Source organism: Fukomys damarensis, unplaced genomic scaffold, assembly GCF_012274545.1.
Source record: "Fukomys damarensis isolate Sample0158 unplaced genomic scaffold, DMR_v1.0_HiC HiC_scaffold_16, whole genome shotgun sequence".
NCBI classification, from domain to species: domain Eukaryota; kingdom Metazoa; phylum Chordata; class Mammalia; order Rodentia; family Bathyergidae; genus Fukomys; species Fukomys damarensis.
Window position 1 is genome coordinate 102483035 of NW_022900928.1, and position 24960 is coordinate 102507994.

General features: G+C 38.8%; 1 protein-coding gene across 7 annotated transcripts in view; it reads left to right on the top strand.

The window, feature by feature from the left end:
* The window catches only part of Cdk15 (cyclin dependent kinase 15), a 99921-nt gene that overhangs the window by 52548 nt on the left and 22413 nt on the right, over positions 1-24960 (top strand). For all 7 annotated transcript variants that reach the window (XR_004517515.1, XM_033764537.1, XM_010616136.3 and 4 more), the window contains 2 exons: positions 4059-4152; positions 10633-10696. Coding sequence is in view for 6 of the 7 variants with exons in the window: in XM_033764537.1 (XP_033620428.1) it covers positions 4059-4152; positions 10633-10696 (158 nt within the window). In the remaining variant the exon portion in view is untranslated. The remainder of the gene's footprint in view (positions 1-4058; positions 4153-10632; positions 10697-24960) is intronic.

Genomic DNA, 24960 nt, shown 5'->3' on the forward strand with positions numbered 1-24960 from the left:
TCCTACATCAATAATACTAGATTCAGTTTTGGTTTCAAATTTACTTTGTCTGCAAATAAGATTGCTACCCCTGTTGTTTTTTTTTTTTGGCCCCTGTCACATGGAGAATTGTTTTCTATCTTTTTACTTTCAGTCTATGGGCTTCTTTTTGCACTAGGTGTGTTTCTTGTATACAACATATTATTGGATTTTGCTTCTTATTCCATTTTGCCAGTCTATTTCTCTTGATTGGTGAGTTGAGGCCATTGACATTGCTGGTTATAACTGATATGTACTGACTTATTATTGACATGTTATTGGCCATTTGTTGACTCTTTTTACTTTTTCACCTTCTCCTTTTAATTTCTTGCCTTGCCTATTTGATTTGCTCTGTTGGGCCTCATGGTGTTTTTGCCTTCATTGTCTTTTTCTAGGATCTTGTTTAGAATTGCTTGTAGTGCTGGTTTGGTGTTCATGTAGTTTCTCAGGTGTTCTTAGTAGTGGAAGTGTCTTATTTCCCCCTCCATTTTGAAAAAGAGTTTGCTGGATACATCAATCTAGGTTGGAGGTTGTTCTCTTTTAGTACTTGAAATATCTCATTCCAGGCTCTCCTTGCCCCAAGGGTTTGTGTTGAAAAGTCTGCTGTGATTCTGATGGGCTTTCCTTTGTATGTGATTTGCTTCTTTTCTCTTACTGTTTGTAGTATTTTGTTCTTCTGTTGGGTTTCTGGGATCTTGATTATTATATGTCTAGGTGTAGATTTTTTTTTAATTGTAGCTAGTTGGGGTCCTATATGCCTCAGTTATCTGAATGTCAAATTCTTCCCCTCTGTTTGGGAAGTTTTCTGTCATTAATTCTGCAAACAGCTTTTTTAAGTCATTTGTATTTTCTCCTGCTACTTCATGTATTCCTATCAGTCTTATGTTATTCTTCTTTGCATCATCTAGGAGTTGTTGGATCGATTTCTCATGATCTCTTACTGTTTTTAAGAGACCTCTCTTTTCATGGTCACTGACTGCAATCTTATCTTCTATATCTGAGAGCCTATCTTCGCATTCTTTTATTCTGTTGCGTACACTTTCAATAGAGTGTTTAATCTCCTGGATATCTGTTTGAATCTGTTTTATGGATTCCATTTCTTTCCTATGTTGGGCGTTTATTTTTTCCATTTCTTTCTTATGCTGGGCCTTCATGGCTTCTATCATGGTCCTGAGCTCATCTATTTTTTTGTCAGTTTCTGCTCTAGAGTCTCGAATCACGACTTCCATTTTGCTCACTATCTCTATGGTTATCTGGGAAATTATTTCTGTTTTGAATTTTTCTAGAGCCTGATTGATCTGTTTTGTTACTTCCTGTGCTTTGAGTTCAGGGTGCCCTGGTGGTTCACTATCAGCCTTTTCATCCTCATTTGCCCTACTGTTTGCCATTGGTGAACTGGAAGTCTGTCCTTGTGTCTTGCTTAAGTGTTTTCTCATTTTAATTTTTGTTGTCGGACTGTCCTTGGTTTAATCTCTGGATTATCACCCAAATCTTCCTAATATAGTTGCACCCTAGCTTCTGTATCTGTAACAACCCCCAGACATTCTCATCTTCATAACATCATAGAAAACAGCTCATCAAATCAACGGCAATGCTTTACCCCAACTGATACAATCACCAACACATTAAGATCAAGCACAACTTGGACACTGACCACCTGTGGTAGTCACTAGTCTATCGCCCTTAAATCATTTAAATTAAATTGAAATCAAGAAGCAGTCCAGAACATGTCTGCAGTGAACAAACTTTTCAATATAGTATATTTACCATTTAATGGCTCAGACAGAGCGAGGATGCAAGACCCCTGATCTCAGTTAGCTGATGGCTGAACCCCCTGAAGCTGACTGACCTCGGGCTGCAAGGCCCAGATTGAGTTCCCCATCCTTCTGAATGGTTGAACTCCACAACATTCTATTACAGGTTTCTCACGCCCTTTCTTTAAAGATGGTCAAAGTTGGGAACTCAGAAAAATACTCGTGATGACCACCTCTGTCTTTGCAGAGTGGGTCCAAAGACTTGCACAGTCAGGAGGTCTGAGAGTGCGGGGGGGGGAATTATGGGGGTTCAGGGGCACCCATGTGGCTACCTTCCCAGCACTTGAGCGATGGCTGCTGGGTCAGGAGCAGGCATGGTTCTCTAAAGACCATATTTTAAATGAATTTGATAATCTTTAGTAATGTGATCATCTATAATCAAACATTTTACTTAAATTTCCTTCTTCATTATGCTGTAAGAATGTCCAAATGATTCAAGGAGTTTGCAAAAATTATATGTTATGGTGAAAGGAGTTTGGGGTTAAAAAAAATTAAAAAGTATTGGACCATGGAGATAATCAGTCACCAGAACCATTTTTAACACCAAAAAATGTGTGTGTGTTATTAGCAAAATCTTATTATTTACTGTCCCTCAGGAATTGCTCTCAGTCTGACCATGTAGCAAAGACAATTTCTCTCTCCCCCTATTGAATCCCTTGAGGGTGCACATGCCTGTTAGACTGAGATGCCTATGGGGTAGAAGCCCACCCTGCTACAGCTGCGACTAGGGTTAGACTGTGCAAGTATGGGTGTCAACAAGAAAGTCGAGACTTGGAGAATGCATGGCAGTGACTTGGGAGAAAACCCAGCAAATGAGAGCTCTTCTTTCCTCCCTTACTCCCTTCCTTTTTTCTCCCCACTCCCTCCCAGGAGCCAAATGGCTGTGGAGAAGGAATGAACCAGACATGTTTAGCAACATTCTTTAGGCAGGAGTCAAAAGCATGCTAACTTTGTAATTGCAAAGCCACTTTAGAGTGCCCGTATCAGTGACTTAGTTCATTTATGGCTTATTTTAAGAAATGCTACATCATCAGCTTCTTAATATAGAGGATGATATCACAAGTAAATACAGACATCAAAGAGTTTGAATCAAACGCTGAATGTGAAAAAGTTTTAGGAATATCTAAGTAAATTTGTTTTTATTCAATTTGTATTTTTGCATATATAAGCATATGATATATGATAAAGTAATCAATGTCTAATTTAATTTATAACAGCCCTTCAAATAAATATAAAATAAACATTCTCATCATGTTACAATTTAAATTGCAGAGTTTTGGGAAGGAATTGGGTTTCTGTAGGGAGATTAAACCCAGAGAGCACCGAGATGCATCCCCAGCCCTTTTAATTTTTTATTTTGAGGCAGGTATACCAAATTGCTGAAACTGGCATCAAACTTGTGATCCTCCTGCCTGAGCCTCATGAGTAACTGGGATTATAAATCTGTACCATGCACCTGGACTTTTGTGTATGTGTGTTTTAAGGGGTTGCAATCTCTGTTAATTTTTCTTTAACAATTGTGATTGACAATAATCATAATACTTATGAAGTAACTTATAGGGTCTTCAGTTTTTTCTATTGTACCCACAGTAATGATACCACTTATAATGATAGCATCTGAGATTCAGTTTAGAAGGCTTTGCAGTTTAGAATCAGTAGTTTCCCATGTTTTCTATAAAATGGACAGCTAATAAACTTGAATGGCCTAAAATGTTTGAGAACTATACTCTTTCTAAATACTGCTGGCTTTGTTTCACTTTAACAAAAAGCTACAAGCTATCCTTACTTTCATTTCACATATGGACTACTTTTTCCTCTCTCTATCTCTCTCTCTCTCTCTCTCTCTCTCTCTCTTTTTTTTTTTTTCTCTCTCTCTCTCTCTCTCTCTCTCTCTCTCTCTCTCTCTCTCTCTCCTTTCTGTCTTTCTCTCTGGCTTGAACTTAGGTAGTGCTGACCTATAATTCCCAGTCCTTTTACTTTTTTTATTATTATTATTATTCAGACAGTCTCACTAAGTTGCCCAGGTTGGCCTCAAATTGCAATCCTCTTACCTCAGTCTCCCAAGTAGCTGGAATTACAGGCACACACTGCTGTACCTGGCTTCCCAAGACTTAGCAGCATGCGACCCCTATTTAAAAGTCCCCAAAATATTTCTTGGTAGGAGATTTCCAGTGATTCCATTTTGCATGTACCATTTCCTTGAAGCTGTCTTGTTTCCTCTGCTAGGGGTGCAGGCTGCATCTTTATTGAAATGTTCCAAGGTCAGCCTTTGTTTACTGGAGTTTCCACCGTCTTTGAACAGCTGGAGAGGATCTGGGAGGTAAGAGAAAAATTCTTAAGAAAAAAAGAAACATCTACTTGTCAAACTTTGAACCAAACTTGCCTTCTACACAAGCGACACAATCCATCTGCTTCAAGACATGGAGCCATATGCTAAGCTCATAAAAACTGTAGTATTTGCCACAGGGATAAGCACATTAGGGATGAGTGGTGAGTAAAATGCCTACTGTCCCATAGCGGCCCCTGAAGCCACCCCATTTGACAGTTGGGTCTCCTGTTTCCTAGAATTATTATTGTCTCAACCACTCGAGGCAGTTTCTGCCATTACTATTTATTTAGGCCATACTGCCTTATCACCTCAGCCTTAATTCTACCATATATTTGGCTCTGGATTTTCATCAACTGAATTAGAACACCCAGTTTTTGTAGAACCCTGATTAAACAGAGACTTCCATGTTAGCGTGAAAGAAGTACACTATTCATCACACCCATTTACAACCAAATGCCTATGTAGCAGGGGGCATATGTGTAATTCTGTTTCTTTCATTAGTTGTCTCTACCCAATTAGTTGTTCATTTTATCAGTAACTTTCCTCAATCTTGTTCCTTGTCTTATACCTAAAAAAAAAAAAAATTCTTTGGGAAATGACACTGTGTACAGATTAATCACTGGCAGTAAAGTTTCTTTTGGAAACATGAGGAATATTTAAAAACATGGAACAAACTGGGAAGCATTCAAGAATTAAAACATTTCTCCAACTTTTCTTAGAATTATTTTTAGCAAGACAGATGAATGATACCTTTAAACATATCATTAAATGGTGTAACATCATCTAAGCTGGAAACAGCTTATAGTCATGACTTTGGAGTCAGAAGACCTGTGTTTCAATGCTAGCCAATTTCTAAATGTGTGTTTGGGCAAATTATGTAGTAAATCTGAACTTTAGTTTCTTCATCTGCAAAATGACTTTCTCACCCTGCTATGAAAATTTCACAAGATCAAATGTGTACCACACTCCATGCACTTACATAAGTGCTCTATAAATAAATTTGCTTTCTTCTCTATATTAAGCTGTTATAGGGATGTTTCAATAACTCAGTTGCTAAAAAGCATTACCTGATATCTAACCTAACTGTATCTTTCTTCCATTTAGTGGAATTACTTCTTGTCCATAGTAGAAGAAGTGTAACTAGCTCTTCCTGGACCTCACACTGCAATGATTTTTTATACATTTAAAAATGTTTGCACTTATTTAATACTTATTAGAGAGAGAGAGAGAGAGAGAGAGAGAGAGAGAGAGAGACTTTTCAGGGGCTTATAAAAACCAACACGTTATGGAAGAAAGTACGAAAAATTCAGGATCTGTGTTTTCAAGTGTTGTTAAGTCCTGGTGGGGTCATGGATTAATAATATATGTGGAACAAACATACACTGTGTATATATGTTTTTAAAATGTATATATAGATACCTAATGTAACTTGTAATACAGAAATAAGATGTGCTATTAGGATATTTCAAAAGCAGTATATTTTAAAGGAATGTATATGCTATTGGTGTTTGAAGAGTTATGTATAACTGCTTTTTTAAAATATTGTATACTATTTCAATGACCACACATTTAGAAAGCAATTGTTTTACAATTCTTTGAATTTGGCATAGCACTTAGAAATCACAGAACAGAAAGAGTGTGCTAAATGTTTACTGGAACTTGATGACCTTCTGATTCTTAGTTTAAATTTCCAGATCTGACCTTGGTAACTGATGCTGGCCACCTAAAGGATGTATTAGGTTATTCAGTGATAAAAATGTTAGACGCGCATCTGAACATAAAGTAGCAAAAACTGAGTGACAGGGCAAAGGCAAACGTGTCTTAACACATCAGTCCAACAGTTTCTGCCCAGGAAGTCACATTCATGTTTACCACTATCTTTATCACTATAGTAAATCAAAGGGACTTTATTTTGACATTTATAGCAACTCATTACAAATTAAAACAACTACATGTATTCAAAGCAACACTGCCCTGAAGGCAGGAATCATGAATTCTGAACTCAGCTCTAACTTTAGGTATGAGGTAGAGCAAGTCTGTATCCAACCTTCCTGGGTTACAGATTCTTAAATTGTATTTGATTCTCGGGCTCTGAAAAGTTTTGATTTTTGTAAACAAAGCAAAGAGAACATGGGAGCTCCTACCATTTATAATCATGTTTTTCTCTATCCATTATATCTTTCCCCCTTGGTTATTTCTCAAGTTTATGTAGTTGCCTAGCTCATGTTAACTTTCTGCCTGAGCTTCAGAGAAATAGTGCTACATTGGCTAGATATGTATTATGGGCACCAGGAGATCAAGTTCATTAAATCTCATTTTCTCATGGTTCTATCCACACAGCTCTGTCATCATCTGTAGTTCCACACTCTGAGGAAAAAAATATGAAATCAACACATTCCACAGCTTTACTATTTTCTATATTACTATGTCTCAAGCAGGATAGAATTTTTTTCCTAGTGCAGTGACTGACCTATAATAGGTACTAAATAATAATAATAATAACAATTAGAAGTTGTATTTCACTTTGGTCTCCATATATAAAATATAATGGTAACTGATATGTATTACCAAAACTCAGGCCATGAAGGAAGCCAAGAAGAGACTATTTAACTGTTTATTCAAGATTTTTGTTTTTACAGGTGAGGAAATAATGTCCCAGTGTAGTTTCAACATACCCAAGGTCACACAGATGAAGTTACAGCAAAAATTCTACAGAAAAGAAAAGCTTGGTGGGATGTGGGATGAAGCCACTAATGTTATATTTGATGACATCACAATGTTTATACAAAGCTTATCCATTTGGCTGTATTACACATCTGAATAACAGTGGGTATGAGCCTTGAGTCTGAACTGATTTTTTATTTTATAATTGACAAATAAAATCTGTATGTATTTATTATGAACATGATTTATTTTTATAGTGCTGAGGATGGAAGCTAGGGCTTTGCACATGCTAAGCAAGGGTGCTAACATTGAACTACAGCACCAATGTGAAGTTTTAAAATATGCATACATTGTGCAATGACCAAGTTAAGCTAACTAACATATATAACACTTCCCATATTTATCCTTTTCTGTGGTGAAAATGAAGTACTTAAAGTCCCAGTGACTTTCAAGAACACAAAACATTATTATTAACTATAGTCTTCATGTTTTACTATAGAATTCTCAGACTTATTTCTCATATCTAATTGAAAATTTTTATCCTTCAAGCAATAATTCCTCCCCATCCACCCCACAGTACTTGGTAGCCAGCTTTCTATTTTCAGTTTCTATGAATCCAACTTCTTTAGATTCCACATAGAAGTGAGATCATGAAGCATTGTTCTTTCTGTGCCTGGCCTACATTACTTAACATAATATCTTATAGGTTTTATCTATGTTGCCACCAATAATAGGATTTCCTTCTTTTATAAGGCTAAATAGTACCCCATTTTGTTTATGTACATTTCTTTATCCATTCATTTGTTGATGGACACTTAAGTCAGTTTCATAACTTGGTCATTATCAATAATGCTGCAGTGAACACATGACTATAAACATCTCTTTTACATATTAATTTCATTTCCTTTGGAAACACACCCACTACTGGGATTATTGGATCATATGGTAGTTTCATTCTAATTTGTTGTAGAACCTTCATACCAAACTTCATAATGGTGTACTAGTTAACATTTCCATCAACAGAATGCAAGAGATTACCTTTTCTCCATATCCCACCAATACCATCTTTTGTTTTCAAAAGAAGCCATTCCAACAGTCATGAAGTGATATTTCTATGATCCTAACCAGAATTAACTGTGGTCCTAACCAGCATTTCTCTGATGATTAGTGGTGTTGAACGTTTTTTATGTGTTTGTTGGCCATTTGTATGTCCTTTTTTTTTTTAGAAATATTAATTGAGATTCTTTATCTATTTTTTAATCAGGTTATTTGTTCAGGTTTTTAATCAGGCTATTGAATTCTTTGAGTTTTTTATATACTTTAGATATTAACCTTTTATTATGTGTGGTTTGCAAACATTTTCTTTTATTACATAGGTTGCCTCTTTATTATTTCCTTTTTAATTTTTTAGCTTTTTAGTTTGTTAGCTTTTTAAATTTATTCAGTCCCATTTGTCAGTTTTCCATTATTGGTGTTTGTGCAATAGGTTAAAAAATCAAACAGATTACAATTAGTCCCTGAATTTATGTTTTACTAAATGTGGTTTGCATAGATAAAAACAGGAAAGCTATTTCAGGGTCTATGATATTTGATATAAGAATCATTTCTTTGAAATCAATGGGCCTATTCTAAATTTCCCAACCTATAACCACATTTTTCCTCTACAATTACCCTCAGAGCTCATTCTTAGGAACAAAGACAAAATGAGAAGTCTTAAATCTTTATTTTAACTATCTTTCTGGTCTATGGAAGTATGTGTGTAAACACAAATTTATGTGTTTACATCTAAATAATAACTGTCAATGGTTTTTAACCAGTTTTTTAAAATCTAATTTTTCATTAAGTATTTTTGTAAATAATCCCTGATTTGGTTCTAAAATCAGAATAAACTATGCAGACTTTAAGTATATTAATCAAAATGCCTTTCCTACATTTTCATTCCTACAAAAGCAGATCCATCAACACCCCTCCAGCCACTGTGTTTGAAACACAACCCACTGGCTGTCTTGTTAGTGCCTTCAGGGAGGTGATAAACAACAATTCTTTATATTCAGTTTCCCAAAGGTGAAGGGAAGAATTAATCATTTTCTCAAGTGAAAAAGAATTATCCAACTTTCAAATAGAAACTGAGTATCAAATTTCTAAATAAATGTCTGTTGGACTTTTGTCAAAACTTCTAAAATCTGAAGTTTAAAACTTTTGACATAAGATTTTTCAAAAACTTTGGTATCTATTTTGTAGGCATTAGTTAGACGTAAAACAGAGTTACCAACAAGCCTGGTGGTGTTCACTTTAGAGAAAATATGGATCTGGTTATTACTTATTTCCTGCATTGTTTTCTCTTCATTATCTTTGTTTACTTTTCATTATGCTTTGCCAGCCAACAAAAGATGAATGGGTACCCATGAATGACACCCACTTGTTTACACATGCATCAGTTCAAATACAGAGGATGCTAGGTTAAAAAAGAAGAATTAGCTTCTGTCCTCTGGTTCTCATTCACAAAAGAAGAATTAGTCCAGTTGGTTTTTCAAAATGGATTCCAGGACTCTTAGTGTTCCCTCAGGCTCAGGGTGGTTGATAGAAAAAGCCTATAATCCTCTCAGTTGCTTTTTAGTTTGTTTAGAAAATGGATCAAAGCAGAAGATTTTACTGGGTGGCATGATTTTAAAATATATATTATAAAAGGGAAAACAGCACTTCAGTATCTTTTGTTTGAGGACAAGCTTAACAGGCCCCCTAAAGTACACCTCTCAGCCAGAGTCCTAGTAAGCACACTGATAGATTTAAGATTCTGGGCTCTTCATTGATTATATGCAGTTATGTTGGACAATTAACATTCTGCCATGAAAGTTGTGTCAGCATCTATATTCAGCATTTTACAGGTGGATTCACTGAGCCTTTCCATGAGAGAGGTTTCTCAGGATTTATACTGCGATGTGCTTCTAAAAGAGTTATATTGTAATGGTACAATGGAAGCTGCAGGGCTTTACCAGTATTTCATAAAAAAGTGTTATTCAGACTCCTGGAGACCATGGGCTTTTGTTATTATCTTAAAAGAATGGTAAGATGATACATTTAAGGGAACTTACAATGACACCTCCATCCAAATTCTGTTTTGGCTTTGTGTTCCAAAAGACTTTTATTTTCATAAAACATCTTAATTAAAAACTAGAGCTTCAATTTATTCATCTAAAGCACAGGCCAGTTCTTTTTCAAATGTTACCATTATACTCCACCAATGAAATGCCAAATACCATACTCTAAGCTGCTGGACACAGAGAAAAAAAGAATATAAAATGGGTTTGGTAGAAAGGACTAGGTTAGGGTCAGGTCACTTTTGGCCAGTGTTCACTGCCTAAAGGTCAGTAATTTGAACACTTTTTAATTTGAGCACATCGAGGGACAGCTGAACACTCATGCCCAGGCATAATTTAAGCTGTCAAGTGTCTCCTGTTAGTATGCTGATGGTAATGTGATGTAAGGCAAAGGGATGGTCAGTCCTGTTTCTTTATATCCCTAATTGCCAATGTGACATCCTCATGCATTGGTGATCATGCAATAAATATTTACACATAAGAATGACTTTAAGCCAGGCTGTATCATCTGCATCAGAATAACAATGAGTTTAAACAGTTTTAGGACCATAGAACACACTAGAGCTTGTCCAAGAGACTAAAAATACATACTGTAACATAATAAAATTCTTCTATGTTCCTCTCTGATCTGCCCTTTATGTCTCTGTACCTGCTCCACCAATCTAGTCTGCCCCTTAACCTTTCTTTGTCTTTCTCTGGTTTTACATAGGTGTTGGGAGTCCCTACTGAGGACACCTGGCCTGGAGTCTCCAAGCTGCCTAACTACAATCCAGGTAATACTGACCTACACTTCTTGAACGCTCTGAAAATTGGCAATGTCAGGAGAGCACTGCCACTTAGAGAGTCCATCTTGTATTGTGAACTTAACAGCCAAGATGAATTTCCAGACTGGTGTGTTTCCTAATACTTTTATGAGAAAGACATTAAAATAGTATTTAAGGTTAGATAAGTTCTCTAACTTCAGGTAGCAAGATGAAAAATAATTTAAAATGACTATTACTATGAATTCCATGTCCAATTTCAAATATCTAGTAGCTCAAATGAACAACTCAAGAGATGGTCTGCTTTGGTGCATCCTGAGTATCATTTATTTAGTTTGTTTGCTAGAACATTGAGCCTCACAAAGTATAAAGAGAAAGCTAAAGCATCAGAATGGAGTTAAAGGCCTGCTAGGCCTACAACAAGCCAGGTAAGATGTCTCTAGTTTGCACTTAACAATAATTCACCCTTGGACTCTACACTGGGCACTTTTTCATATAGTTCATCTTCCAAGACTGTCTGTCCATTGGAGATAGGTTTGGAAGCATTACAAGTGTTGTCAATGAGTAAAACCTTTGAGCAGTGATCTTACTAGCAGAGTCACATTACCTAACAATCACCTCAAGGACACAGAAAGAGAAGGGAGGAGACAAATAATGAGCCACGGGTTGAAGAACCATGGAGAAGCAAGTAAAGACCATGCCAAAGCAAGACACTCATTGGCAGAATTAAAGAGAAGACAAACATGCACAGCTAAGGACAAGGTTAGGATGAATGTGCTCCTGGTCAGATTTTCTAGTCTTTACATTTTACATCATCCTATTACTAAACCACACAACTTCCCAACTTGTTGCCTTTACGATATTTAGTATGATACTATCCTGCAAGGGTTTCGTGTTGACAAAAAATTGTAAGAAAATTTAAAATGCAATTAAAGAAGAAAATGAAAGACATGGAAGCCTGGAGGGAGGGCCTTTTTTATTCCAGCATCTAACACTTTTACTCAAAAGCTATGCATGGGGACTGGGCATCTTGAATTGACCAGGTTTATAGAAACCCCAACAGAAGGCCTGGGATTTAGCTCAGTGGTGCCACCGCCTGCCTTGCAAGTGCAAGGACCCAAGTTTGATCCCAAGTAGCAAAAAAAAAAGAAACCCCAACAGAGAGCTGTAAGACTAACTGCACAGTCCTTTCAACTGCTTTATAAGTGATCATATCCATTGTTAAATTACCTTAGAGTCATTTACAAATGTTTACTATTTATAACCTTTTTGCTAGTGTTCAATACCTAAGAAAAATACCACTCTGGCCATAGGACTCCAAGTAGTTCCCTTTCCCCTTTCTTGTGAGATACAGTGAAAAAGTAAAAGCTTTTTGTGACGCCCACAGTCCAGTTTGTAGTAACTCCTGTCTCGAGTTACCAAGGATTCCTGTCTGTTCTTTGTGCACTCTTCTCTCCATTGTGCTAAAAATGGGGCACCTTTCCTTTCCTCAGCTGCTATCATGGACAGAAGTGAAATTTAGAGTCACAGAAAACATTTTGGATTATGTCAATACAAAGTTGCCATGGAGAGCATATGCTCTTCCCTCCCCAGTCTTCAAACATTTCAGTTTCAAGTTGGTCCTGGTAATACATGTAGATCCTTAATACAAAACAGCATGTGGTAAACATGCTGTGGTAAACATGTGGTAAACATGAAAACAGCAGTGGTAAAACCGTGGCCAAAATGCTTCCCTGCCAGATTCTGTGCTAAATAAAAGAACTAGGCTCTAATAGAACAGAAATAAATGTTACATTTTTTTCATTTTATTGTCATGTCAAAGTAATGTGTAATTTTTCACTTATGAAGAAAAATTCTTCAGACTGAATCAATAGGGTTCACAATTTGCATTATTTTTCTAGTAAGGGCTCAATTTAATTCAGATGAGTCAAAAAATGTTGAGCACCTGCTGTCTGCTGCTCACTGTACCTGGTGCTGTGCTATACAAATGGATACGGTGCATGCTCCATCTCTGAAGCTTGGCTCTGATTCATTCATCCATGTTCTTTTGCTGGTTCTCCTTGTTACCACTGTGCTCATTTGTGAGCCCAGCTTCTGCGGGATTGGGAAGCTTGTGGCTGTGGGCTAGGCTGAGCTTATGGAAGGAAAGGAATTGGAACCTTAGCCACAGCTAGGATGTCCAAACATGCCTTTGTAAATCTTTTTTTTTTTTTCCTATGCCTTTGGAAACCTTAAGAATCCAGCACATTGTGGGCATGGGGTCAGTACTATAAACGACCCAGTCATGAGGTCTATGTTGTAAAGAGCCATCGAGATCTGTCCAGGAATATCCCCTATCCATCCATAGCTCCCTCTGCAGTCCCCCACCTACCATCCCTACTCCTGAGCTGCTGCTGCTGCTGCTGCTTCCACACACTTGAATTTCAAGAATGTAAGGGGGGGAAATGAATTTAAGGGGAACTCAAGAGGAGACGGGAGCCAGAAAAATGTTGTCACAGAGAAGAATTGTGTTAACACCATTCAGAACAAGACTTCTGTTCCAGGGCCGGGCGTGTGGTTCAGTGGCACTGCACCTGCGTGGCAAGTGCAAGGTCCTGAGTCCGATCCCCAGTACTGAAAAAAAAAAAATCTTCCATTCCCTTTCTTCTCATTTCAAATAGTAGTAAGAGCTCTTAAACTCTGAATTCAGACAGTCCAATTTTTAAAATGTATTTTTATGTTTAATTAACACATAATACCTATCTATATTTACGGGCTATGGTGTGACATACATGTATGCAATGTGTAATTAGATCAGAGTAATTGATGTATCAGTCGCTTCCAACATTTTCATTCTGTTGTGTTAAAACATTAAAAATTCTCTTGGCTGTTTTACATACTCGATTAAATGTTGCCAACCATAGTTACCCTGCTGTGCTGTAGAACATTAGAAGTCTTCCTCTCCAGCTGTACCTCTGTGACCATTAACCATCCCCTCCCTGATTCTTCCTCCCCCACACCATTCCCAGGCTCTGATAGTGACTGTTGTATTCTTTATGCCTATGAGATCAACTTTTTAGATTCCACATATAAGTGAAAACTCGTAAGCATATCATTTGTCCTTTTGTGCCTGACTTATTTCACTTCACATATCATCCTCCAGTTCCATCTATGTTGCTGCACGTGACAAGATCTCACATTTTTATAACCAAATAGTATTGTGGGTGTGTGCCACCTTTTCTATCTGTCAATGGACACCTAGATTGATTCCATAGCTTGCCATTGTGAATAGTGCTGCAATAAATGAGCAAATGCAGATGTGTCTTTGACACCGTGATTTCAGTTCCTTTGGATATATACCCTGTTGTGAGAGTATAGGATTATATGAAAATTCTACTTCTATTTTTTTTTAGAAACTTCCATACTTTTTTCCATAATGTCTATGCTAATTTACACCTATCAATTTTCATCAGTAGTGTGTGAGTTCTCCTTTCTCGGTGTCCTATCCAGCATTTGTTATTTTTGTCTTTTTTATAATAGCCATTCTAACTCATTAGGGGATATCTTGTTATGTCTTTGCTTTGCATTTTCCTGATGTTCAGAGATATTGAGCATGTTTCTTGTGCTTGTGTTCTGCTTGTGTTTTCTTTCAAGAAATGTCCATTCTGGTCATTGACTCCTTCCTAAGCTGGATGATTTGTTTTTGTGCTGTTGAGTTATTTGAGTCCCTTATGTATTCTTGAACCAGTACGATTTTGGGGAGCTCAACTGCTCTGAACTTGGGAGAACTATCCAGTGTTCATCCATATGCACTCTGCCATTTCAATGCCTTGTGTAGGTTCTGTCTAGGAGGACAGCACAGTTTTTGTCCAACTTATGTGCAGGTTTTTAAAGCTCAACCAGGTGCTCACTTAGCTGTGAGGGTTCCCTGCCACTCACCTTTTACTGGGGCTCTTGTCAGGGTAATAGGTGTTCTAGCCATCAGGGCAGACTCTTGTGCCCCATCAAATCTGGCAAGGTGAGAGAGGGGGCATCAGTTTTAAAACTGGCTCCTTCATTCTTGTCTTCCTTCCTTCTTCCCTTACTTTCTCCCCCACTCCCCAATTTAAGCAAGCTGACTGAGAACTCTGTGTCCTCCACTTCAAAGGGCCAGTTGTCTTATTTTGATGTGGGCAGATTGAGAAGTAGGCTTTGAAAAGTAGGCCTTTTTTGTTTAATCTTTTCTCCTGGGATAGCTTTCAGAGCAATATATCTACGAGTCAATGAGGGGGTTCTGACAAGTCCGGATTCCCAGACTCTCAGCAGGATCATTCTCGAATAGAAATATAAAAGTGAAATATTAAAAACCCTGGAACGTGAACTCCATCTGCAGAGTAGCCAGTGCCTTGCCTGCTTGCACTATGGGAAAAAAAGATCTTGAAAAAAGAAGGAGGAGGAAAAAAGTGCTTTGAGTAGACGTTTACAGGTTTAGTAGAGCATAGTAACATCTCCTCAAAGAAGTGGGTGTTGTTCTGTGACCCCCCAAAATACTCCTCCTTTGACTCAACTGCCAGAACACTCACCCTCCACCCACCACCCCCAAGACACCCCTGTGTTGTTCTGTGACCCCCCAAAATACTCCTCCTTTGACTCAACTGCCAGAACACTCACCCTCCACCCCCCCAAGACACCCCCTTTTCACATGCTAACCAAGGTTCCCTGATTGGTTGGACAATAAACTGGTCACACTTGCTAAATGACTGCCATCTTTCACACAATTAGCCAAGACACATTAATCAAACTGGCGGGGAACTGGAGCTATGCTGGCCTCCTGCTGTGGAGGAGGGGAGAGATTTTGGTGATCCTTCATAAGAGTCCACAGGAAGCAACAATAAAGACCAGCATGCTGGGGGATTCCACCATCAGTAAGTCTGAAAAGGTTAAAGCCCCAGTTGATGCCCTCTCTGGGATGTACTGGGTTTGTGGTTCAGAAGATCACAGACACTTAGAACAAACCAGATGACAAACCAGATGTTCACCTTGGCTAAAATCTGTGAGTACAGACATTAGTGTGAATTTAAGTGGTGGATCCCTCTAGATATTTTAACACAATTTCTTCAGGAATCGCTTGCCACTCAGTCTCAAGCAGTTTGGGATCAACTAGGCAGAGGATGTGCAAAACATATTGTATGGATTTCACTATTGAGACAGGAATACAGCTTATACAAGCAGCAGAGAACTATTTAGGACCAGTAGAGACAAACTGGCAATGTGTTGGTCTAAGTATTTGAAGGGCATTAAAAACAGCTCCTTTCAGAAGGAAAATATTAAACATCTGTGTTTTTAACCATAATATTTTCTGATTTTCTTTTCCAAATACCTTTCAAATAGATTTTCCAATGGCAACTGAGGGCTGATAAGATTTTACCTTGAGACCAATTAGCTATGGAATTGCATAGGGCTTTTGGAGAATCAGCTAAATATTTAGACATGTCTGGGCTAACATAAACAGACTCCATACTCCTCTGGAGGTTGTCCAGTCACCATCTCATTAGATGCAAAGATCCTGCGATAAAGAGAAACTTTTTTCTGCCCACATGATTGCAGCCCAGTTGTGGTTTATAATGTGTCATTGATTGTTTCGTCCAACTCCTTTTGCTCCCTTGAAAGGGTCTGTCGTGGCTCTGTTTGCTTCCTTAAACACAGTTTTTGAAAGCACTCATGCTGTGTGAGCTCAAATCCTAGCATTAATGTACCGCTGAGTTCATTTCACCACACTCAAAAGCATTGAGTTTAAATCCCTCTCAATTCCATTTGAGGCACCAGAAGACTTTATCCTTCTCCACTAATGGCTCCAAGTTTACATCTAGATACTGGGGGTCAAGGACAGGAGAGGATTTAGAAATAACAGCGCATGATATTAGTCAATGCATTTGCCAAATTGGCAATTAGTTCCTGATGTGCGTGCAAAGCATTTTACTCCTGTCTCTTTGATGCTTGTTCCCATAGAGAAGGAAATAAGAGTCCAAGGAGGCCTTCAGACTTTTAAAGAAATATCTGCTGAAAATAATGACTGATTTGTGACATCAACTCAGCCACAGGGAAGCATCCAGGATTATCCTGGTTCTTGGAATCCCAGAAAAGAATATCTCACATGGGAAGTTTTTCCAGCAACCTAGTAAAAATCAAAAGCCAGGAAAGCGGTACAAAAAGCCTGTTAGGGACCACAATCAGATGTGCAGCAAGTAATAGGCCTATTGATCCTGCCCACGCCCCATTGTTTTCAGAATACTTGTTGTTTCAGCTTTTGTCCACCAGGTGGAAGCAAGAAATAACAGGGATGGAATCCTGACATGATGCAGCAGTGGGGCCTACCTCTTGCAGTTACTTATTTTGACTTGAAATTCAGTGTGTAAGTTTCACTGCATTTGGCACTGCTACAGGAGAGACAATGATTAAAATCTAAAATAATCTTTGATCCTCCCTGGAAATATTTTTTTAAAAAACATGCCTTGGGTTCAGAGGGTTCTGAACAATTCTCTGTCTGTTTGCTGTAAACACAGTCTAAGACTGAATCTGCATTCTGCATTAGCTTGGTCACATAGATTACTGGCCAAGGGAGTCATTCAGTGGCCTGAATGAGGATGAAAGATACCAATGAAAGATAACTGAGGATATCAACTCCTATATGGAATGGAAAATTTTACTAACCAGGGAACTTGAGGAAGTTTCGTATTTCCAGTTCTCTAATCTGCAAAATGAGAGAAATTCTACCATTTAAAAAGAATTCTCAAAGCCAAGCATATTGGTGTACATGTGTAATCCCAGCACTCTGGAGGCTAAGGCCGAAATGCCCTGAGTTTGAGGCCTACATAGTGAGTTCAAGGCCAGCCTAGAACACAACGAGACCTTGCCTTAAACAAAATGAAAAACTATTCTCTATGTTCCAAGAACATGCAGTCAGTATACATAATCATATATGTATGTAACAATACACATACAATGTAGCAATATATATGTAACTAATATACACACTTGCTAATCCTTACTTCTGCTTGCCAAGGTCAGTGCTAGAAGGGATAATTCTATTTCTCTGAGGAAACAAAGGTTTTTCTCCCAGGCTCACATAGATATATTTTCTTATCAGAAATCAGTCAAATATGCATCTAAACCTTGTTCTCTTTCCACTGACAATACCATGTCCCTCTCTCATTTTTCTGGAGGTGCTTGAGTTATCAACTAAGTTATTGAACGGTACCTGCCGTGGTGCCTAATTTTTATCAGGTGCCTAGGTAAGTCGGCTACCATTTGGTTTATTACAGTGTGGAAGATCATCTGCCCTCTAACAGACCCAAAAACAGTTGTATAAGAACTGATAGTACCCGTTTCTTTATTTAGTTCCTTAGAAATCTTGGCCTCCTTCTAGATGTCAGGCATACTTCCTACCACTAGAGCTGACTTCTAGTTTTGCTTACTTTGCCTGAATTCCCAAGTAGTAAGAAATGACTCTCAGTTTTCAAACACCTACTGAATGAGGTCCAGCATGAGTGCCTATGAAGGAGGTCTCTGTCTGTCTCAGGGTCTGTTCTACTTACTCCCTGCACCTGAACTTCCTTGAGATGTGTGTCCCCTCTGCTCACAGGGCTTCTCCATGGGCCCTTGTTATCTGCCTGCCACATAGTGAGTAACTAGTAAAGGACCCCAGATGGCTAGCAGTGTTAGTGTTTTCATTGTTTATTTCATCCACAAATGGTATAGTGGAAAGAGTGCTAGAGTTCTCTGCAGAGCAAGCCTTCAGTACTTTACACATGCGCTCTAAATGGCACGGGATAGGTAGTCAGTAGCTATTTGGAAAGTGAAATCAATGACGAGAAGTTAGAAAAACAGGTTCAAGTTCCAATTGTACCCTGTGGGATATAATAGTTCTTGTCCTCTCTGCTTTGCCAAGAAAGAATATATGTTATAATTACTGCTTGATATTAATAACTACTATCTTGAGCACTAACTGTGAGAGGCACTTTGACTGCATGCATTATTTTACTTTGATTCATAGTTGCCCTATCCAAAAGAGATACTGTAACCATCCACACTTTATAAACGAGAGCTGAGGCTTGGTGAAGTATATCTTGCCCAGGGTTACCCCAGTCATGGAGGGAGTGGCCCAGAGTATCCAGACCCATTAGACCCCAAGTGGTGTTCATAGAAGAATTCCATGTTACCTTCACTATCAAATAGCCATGTAAAATTTGGTAATTAAAACAAGGCCTTGCTCTAGGGATCCAGTAAGACAGTTTTCCAAGTCTGATTCCAGGTGATCATATCTTCCCCAACTTGTTCTGTGAACCTGTGAGCTTGGCTGCTTGTTTGGGAATGTAACGTGAGTGGAGTCCCAGCTTGGGATTTCGGCAGCCTTCCCTTGCCACAGCTAATGAAGCCATCGGCATTCAATGAATCTGTGCGCCTGAGACTGGGCTCATTACGAGTTTGCTTCTGAAGCGCTGCCGAAAGCTCCTGGGGAGTTCCTATTAACATCTTTATTAACCCGTCCCCTACATCAGTCAGGGAAATTAATTTAGATACACAGGCCACTTTGATCTTCATTAATAGTTTCTTCTAGTCTCTACATTTATTTTTAGTTTTCTCATCTTTATTTGGTGGCAATTATATTTCATGGAAGGGGAGTAGATGATCTTAAAGCAATTAAGATTATAAAAATTGCAAGTGAAAGCAGGTAACAATATGTCTAATGTAATACCTCACTCATATATACATTCTTATTTGCTAATTAAGATAAATAAATGAATATGGCTAAATGTTAAAACTAAAATCAAAGTAAAACCCTACTATATTTTTTCCCAATACCAGGAGCAGAGTCTTACAATGCCAAATGTCACCAAACTGGCTCAAACCAGACACTCCTTACCTCCTCAGGGCCAGTGCCTTTTTACACATGTGGACTCCTAAGAGGAACATTTAATAATTTCATTTCTATTTTTTATTCAGGCATCAACTTCTCTCATTCATTCAGCAAATGTTCATAAAATACTAAGTACTAAACTGGAAGAATAAAAGAAACATAGCATGGATTCCCGTCTTCAAGTATTATAACCTAGAGGGTGAAAAGAACCAATCATACACTGTGAAAAGTGTGTTAGAGCAGCATCCCTTGGGACCTTTAGGAGCACTGGGGAAAGACCCCTTAGTCTGGGAAAGTGGAGGTTCATTCTGAGAGAAGGAGACATGAAGTGGGCCTCCACAGTGACAAGAAAAAGGTGACTGGTGCAAGATGGCCTTCTCCAGGTGAGCAAAATGAGAAGGACAATCCAAAGGACTTAGACACAGAAGGATAGGAAAGCAGGTGTGTTTGGTGTGGTACCAAGCAGGTCAGCTGCTCAGGTGCTAGAATGCTGGCTCTATGGAAGGCCATCCCTGAATTAAACTGGATGGATAGACAAGGACTGGATTACTAAAGTGTGGTAATCATCCTAAGGATTTGGACTTTGATCTATAAGCAAAGAGAAGGCAGCTGATAATTTGTAGCAGGGAAATGGTAGGCCAGGGTCTAGCTCCCAGAAAAAAAATTCTTGGAAGACTATAGTAGAATTGAATTGGTTCTAAGGCAGACCGGAAATAATGTGGCAGTGTTCTAGATCCCAGAAAACAAATACAATGTCTTTCCACCACAGCTGTGACAATGAGTAGGGAGAAGATGGAACAAACTAAAAAGCATTCAGGAGGAAGAGTGCATAGGAGGTTGTAACTGATTAGATTTGAGTTTGTGAAGGGGGAAAAAAAAACCTGTCACCTGGGTGAGAGAAAGACAACACCATTCACTGGAACAGGAAATAAAATGATGAAGGAACTGATTTATGGGGAATATAAGATTTCAACATTTTGAGCCAAATTGGAGATATATAAAAAGCAATTAGAAGTGCAAGCCTGTGATTACAAGAAATGCAGATGGCATAGAAATGCAGAACTGGTGGCCATTCACATAAAGAGTACTTAAAGCCCTGAGTGTGAATTCAGTTCCCCCCACAGACAGACCATGATGGAACCCTGTGTGTGGAACCAGAAAAGGCCCTAGGGTAGGGAAAGGAGCATTTGGAAATGAAAAAAGAAATAGCTAGAACTGACGACAACCAGGAAATAATAATAGCACCATGGGAATCCTGTGATCATAAGCTTACTGGGAGAAGTCCAGGTACTTTGTGTGTGTTCTCAGTGCTGAACAATGACCACACTTGGTGGCCCTGAGATACCTGTGGAGACTTCAGGGATTGACAAATGTCAAATGATGCATCATGGCCTAGAGTATAGCTCAGTACTTGCCTAGCATGTGCAAAGACCTGGGTTCAATTTCTAAAACTACAAAAAACAAAAGACGCAACCTTAAATACAATAAATACTGAAGAGTATGGTCAAGCTCCAAACCCATGGGTGTTAACCATGGTACTGCCTGAGAGAAGAGAGTCCTGACTATGCCCACTCTCTCCATTCGTTCCAGCTACCAGCAGCAGGGTCTGGCCCCTTTTGCCTCTGTACAGACCTTAGCAATGGGCTTCAAAGATGGGGTGTGGTGATCTCACAATCACAGAAAGTTTTGAAGCAGGATTAGAAAAAGTGACAAGTTACACACGTGTTGGTAGGCCAGCTTCAATGGTAAAGGTGACTGACTGTCTATGAGAACTGATTTCTAGGACCCTAAAGGTGCTCAAGGAGGATCCCAAAGCCAGTAAAAACTGGAGCCAAAGAGAAAGGAAGCTTCCAGGCCAGCTCTGTAAGGAAGACAGCCACTGAAAGAAGGGTGTATGTATTTGGGGTGGGGGAGGGATGAACGCAGGTAGAAGGAAAAAAGCTATAGATTTTTGCAGTGCACTTTTAAAATTACTGCTTGAGATAACAAAATAAGACTGACAGCAGTTTCAACTATTTAAATATGTAGTATCTGAAGAATGCATTGTATTCAGGAAATTCCAGAAGTACAGTTCAGTAGACCAAACTATAAGATAACCTTAGGGTGATTGTGGCCCGGCTATAGTAACTTGAAAAGATTTTACCTTGAGCTGAGACTCAGAATGTCCTGCTGATGTGCTATCAATCAATCAGCATATCTCTACTAACTAAAGTTCCCAAACTTGAGTCAATCATGAAATGAACACCATTAAACATTTATGAAAAATGTACTATTTTTACTTCGGACGCAGTAACTCTGCCCTCATTTTAATTGTACTCCATTTAGTTTGGATATTTAAACAGTCTGCTACTTTAGTTTCTTTTTGTGACTTATTTTGCTTTTCCTGCCTCGAATTCTGATTGAACTCAAATGAGAACTCTTTTAAAAAGAACTGCAGAGGGAGGAGATGGAGAAAAATCCGGTCTAATGATTTACTAACATCTTTGGAAGAAGAAGGGAAACATGCTACCTCCAGACCTATTATTTTTAGGGGCTATTGAAGGCAGAGAAACAGACTGCTCTTGAAATGGTGCTGTGTAAAATGCCTATCTGCCATTCTCTCATTGATCATTTGTAGCTTAACTACTGGGAAAAATCAATGGGGGAGAGGCAAGGTCACTGGAAATCAGGTTATCTGCATAAGAGTGGGAGGAGAGGCCATAAATAGGTGCTGGGCTTTAGCTGGCTTCCTAGCAGCTCTGGACTGACCTGGCCACATGAATTGCTCCATCTCAGCTAGATGTGGGAAGAGCCAGTGCTGTCAGTCTACACACCCTCAAGTTCAAAATCCTGTCACTCCTGGGGTCCTGGGACAACTCTTATAGATCATCTTTTTCTGGTAGAATTGATGAGAGCTGATTTCTCTCTTGTCACATCTCCTCCTTCACATCCTGGGAATAACCTATTAAGTATTAGTCAGACACTGGGTTCTGCAATTTTTATATACACTGATTAATGGAATTCTCACCACTTGAGTTGTCATGGAGGAGGAAATGAGGTTCAGGGAAGCATGTCGAGTTGCTGGTGAGTGCTAGACCCTGCCCTCACTAGAAACATCTGGAGACCATTAAAAACATAATAACACAACAACTAACCAGTGCCTGAACCCTCCCAGACTAGTTAAATCAGACTCTCTAGGGGGTAGAGCCAGGACTGCCTTGCTTTTAAAAGCTCCACAGGTGAAGCTAATGTGCTCCTCGCTTGAGTGCCACTGTGTTAGACTATGCTGAAAGACCAGGGCTGAGAATAAGAGGAAAAACGGGACTGAGACTAACCTCATGTGTTTAGAGCTCCTACCTACCAATTACTTGATCTTGCCTATTACTTTCAGCCATTGGAAAGATGCCCATTTCATAGATTTGGAAATGTTCTCAGTTACTTAAGGAGAGAGATTAAGCAATTTCCCCCACAGTCCCAAAGATCCTAAGCTACAGAAAAGTGATTTCAGCCTGGGTTTGTGTTCACGTTACTACACCACACACCTAAGAAACACACCTCTGGCTCACTCTGAAGACCCATAAGAAATCAAGTCAAGCTCATCAGAATAGGAGCTCAGAGCAAATTAGAGTTTCATCAGGAGGAAAGAGTTAACAGAAGTTTTCCAAAGAGCACAACAAGCTGAGTTTGTTTAATGATGTATGCCTGTAATCCCAGCACTCAGGAGGTGAGGCAGGAAGATCACGGAATTCGAGGCCAGCCTGGGCTACATAGTGAGTTCAAGGCCAGCCTCCACTACATAGTGAGACCCTGTCTCATTAAAACAAAACAAAGAGCATAACAAATCAGACATATTTGAAAGAAGCAAGGTACATGAGACTTACTGATGGCTACTCACAACCCTGTGCAGGGGGAACTATAATTATCCCCTCTGCATATGGGAAAACTGAGGCCCAGGGAGATTATGCAACATCTGGGAGTCTCATGGCTGGGTCCAAAGGCTTCACCATGCATTGTGCTCTGCATTGCTTTCAGAGGAGAAAGAGAAAGAAAAAAAAACAGGATTTATTTTGCTTAATGCTCCAAAGCAGGCGCCTTCCAGTCATTGTTTCTTTGAATTACTTCAGCACCCCCAATAAGGTCTTAGAATAGAATCTGAAGCTTGAGGTAAGGAAGCCAAAGGGCCACAGTGGTAAAGAGTTTTGCTTACAATCTCAGCAAAACTGAAGCAGCAGTCAGAACTCAAACTAACTCAGCTAATACCCACCTTCTAGGAACAACACTTAGAAACAGCATGAAAATCCCATGGCCCAAAAAATATAGCTCACAGAGCTCTAAGAAGAGAAAAACAAAAAATGGGAGAGGATTGAAATGGATTTCTTTAGGTTGATGGGAAATTGGGGTATGACTAAATGAGAAAATATTTTAATTTTGTTTGGCCAGGGAAGAACTGTAAATAGGCTACAAAAAAGTAGTTTGGAAATAAACATATCAGCAAATGCCAGATATTCTTATCTTTATAGGTTACTCCAAAATTAGGTGCAATCATACTGAGCAGAGAGTAAATAAACTACACAAGAGCCTTCTTAGTCCCCACCTGGAACTATAAACCACCAGCAAAGTGGCTCACACTTAATTTTATCTGACCTTGGAAATTCAGCTTAGACTACTTGCTTTGATTACTCCTTTCACGCTACAGCTCTTAGTACTACACATTTGGCTTTCAATGGAATTTACTTTTGAAATTATAGAATAATGGTGTCATTTCTCCTTTTAGCTTCAGGGTCCCTTCAGATACCAAAACTTGAAGACCCTCAAGTCCCTTCTATAAAGTGGAGTAGTATTTGCATGTAACCTCTGCACAGCCTTCTCTATGCAGTCCTTTTAATCACCTCGAGATATTTGTAGTACTTATTACAATGTAAATGCTGTGTGTTTAATTCTTATACTGTATTGTTTAAACAATAACAAGAAGAAAAGGTCTGCACATATTCAGTGTAATTGCCCTAGCATTTTTTAAAAGCACATTTTCAAGTCATGGTTAGTCTAATCCTTGGATGGGAAACCTGTGCATAAGGAACCTGCAGATGCAGAAAGCCAACTGCATATGCTTTTTATTAAAATTTTTTGAGAAAATAGAAAGAGAAGCATGAAGGGTACGACCTTCTAACCATGATCACTATCTCATTAGTCTTCTAGGTCTCTCTATGCATATACCACCATGAATATGTCAATATCATCAAAATGATTATTTGCTCAAGTATGATTAAATTCTTAGTTGTTATAAACAGTCTTGGCCTGTTCCATTCACACAGGACTTGGGAGACAAGATTTTTAAAACCCAAACAACTGCCAGGGATTTAGCTCTGTGATGCAGCCACCTGCCTAGCAAGTGCAAGGTCCTGAGTTCAATCCAGTACAAAAA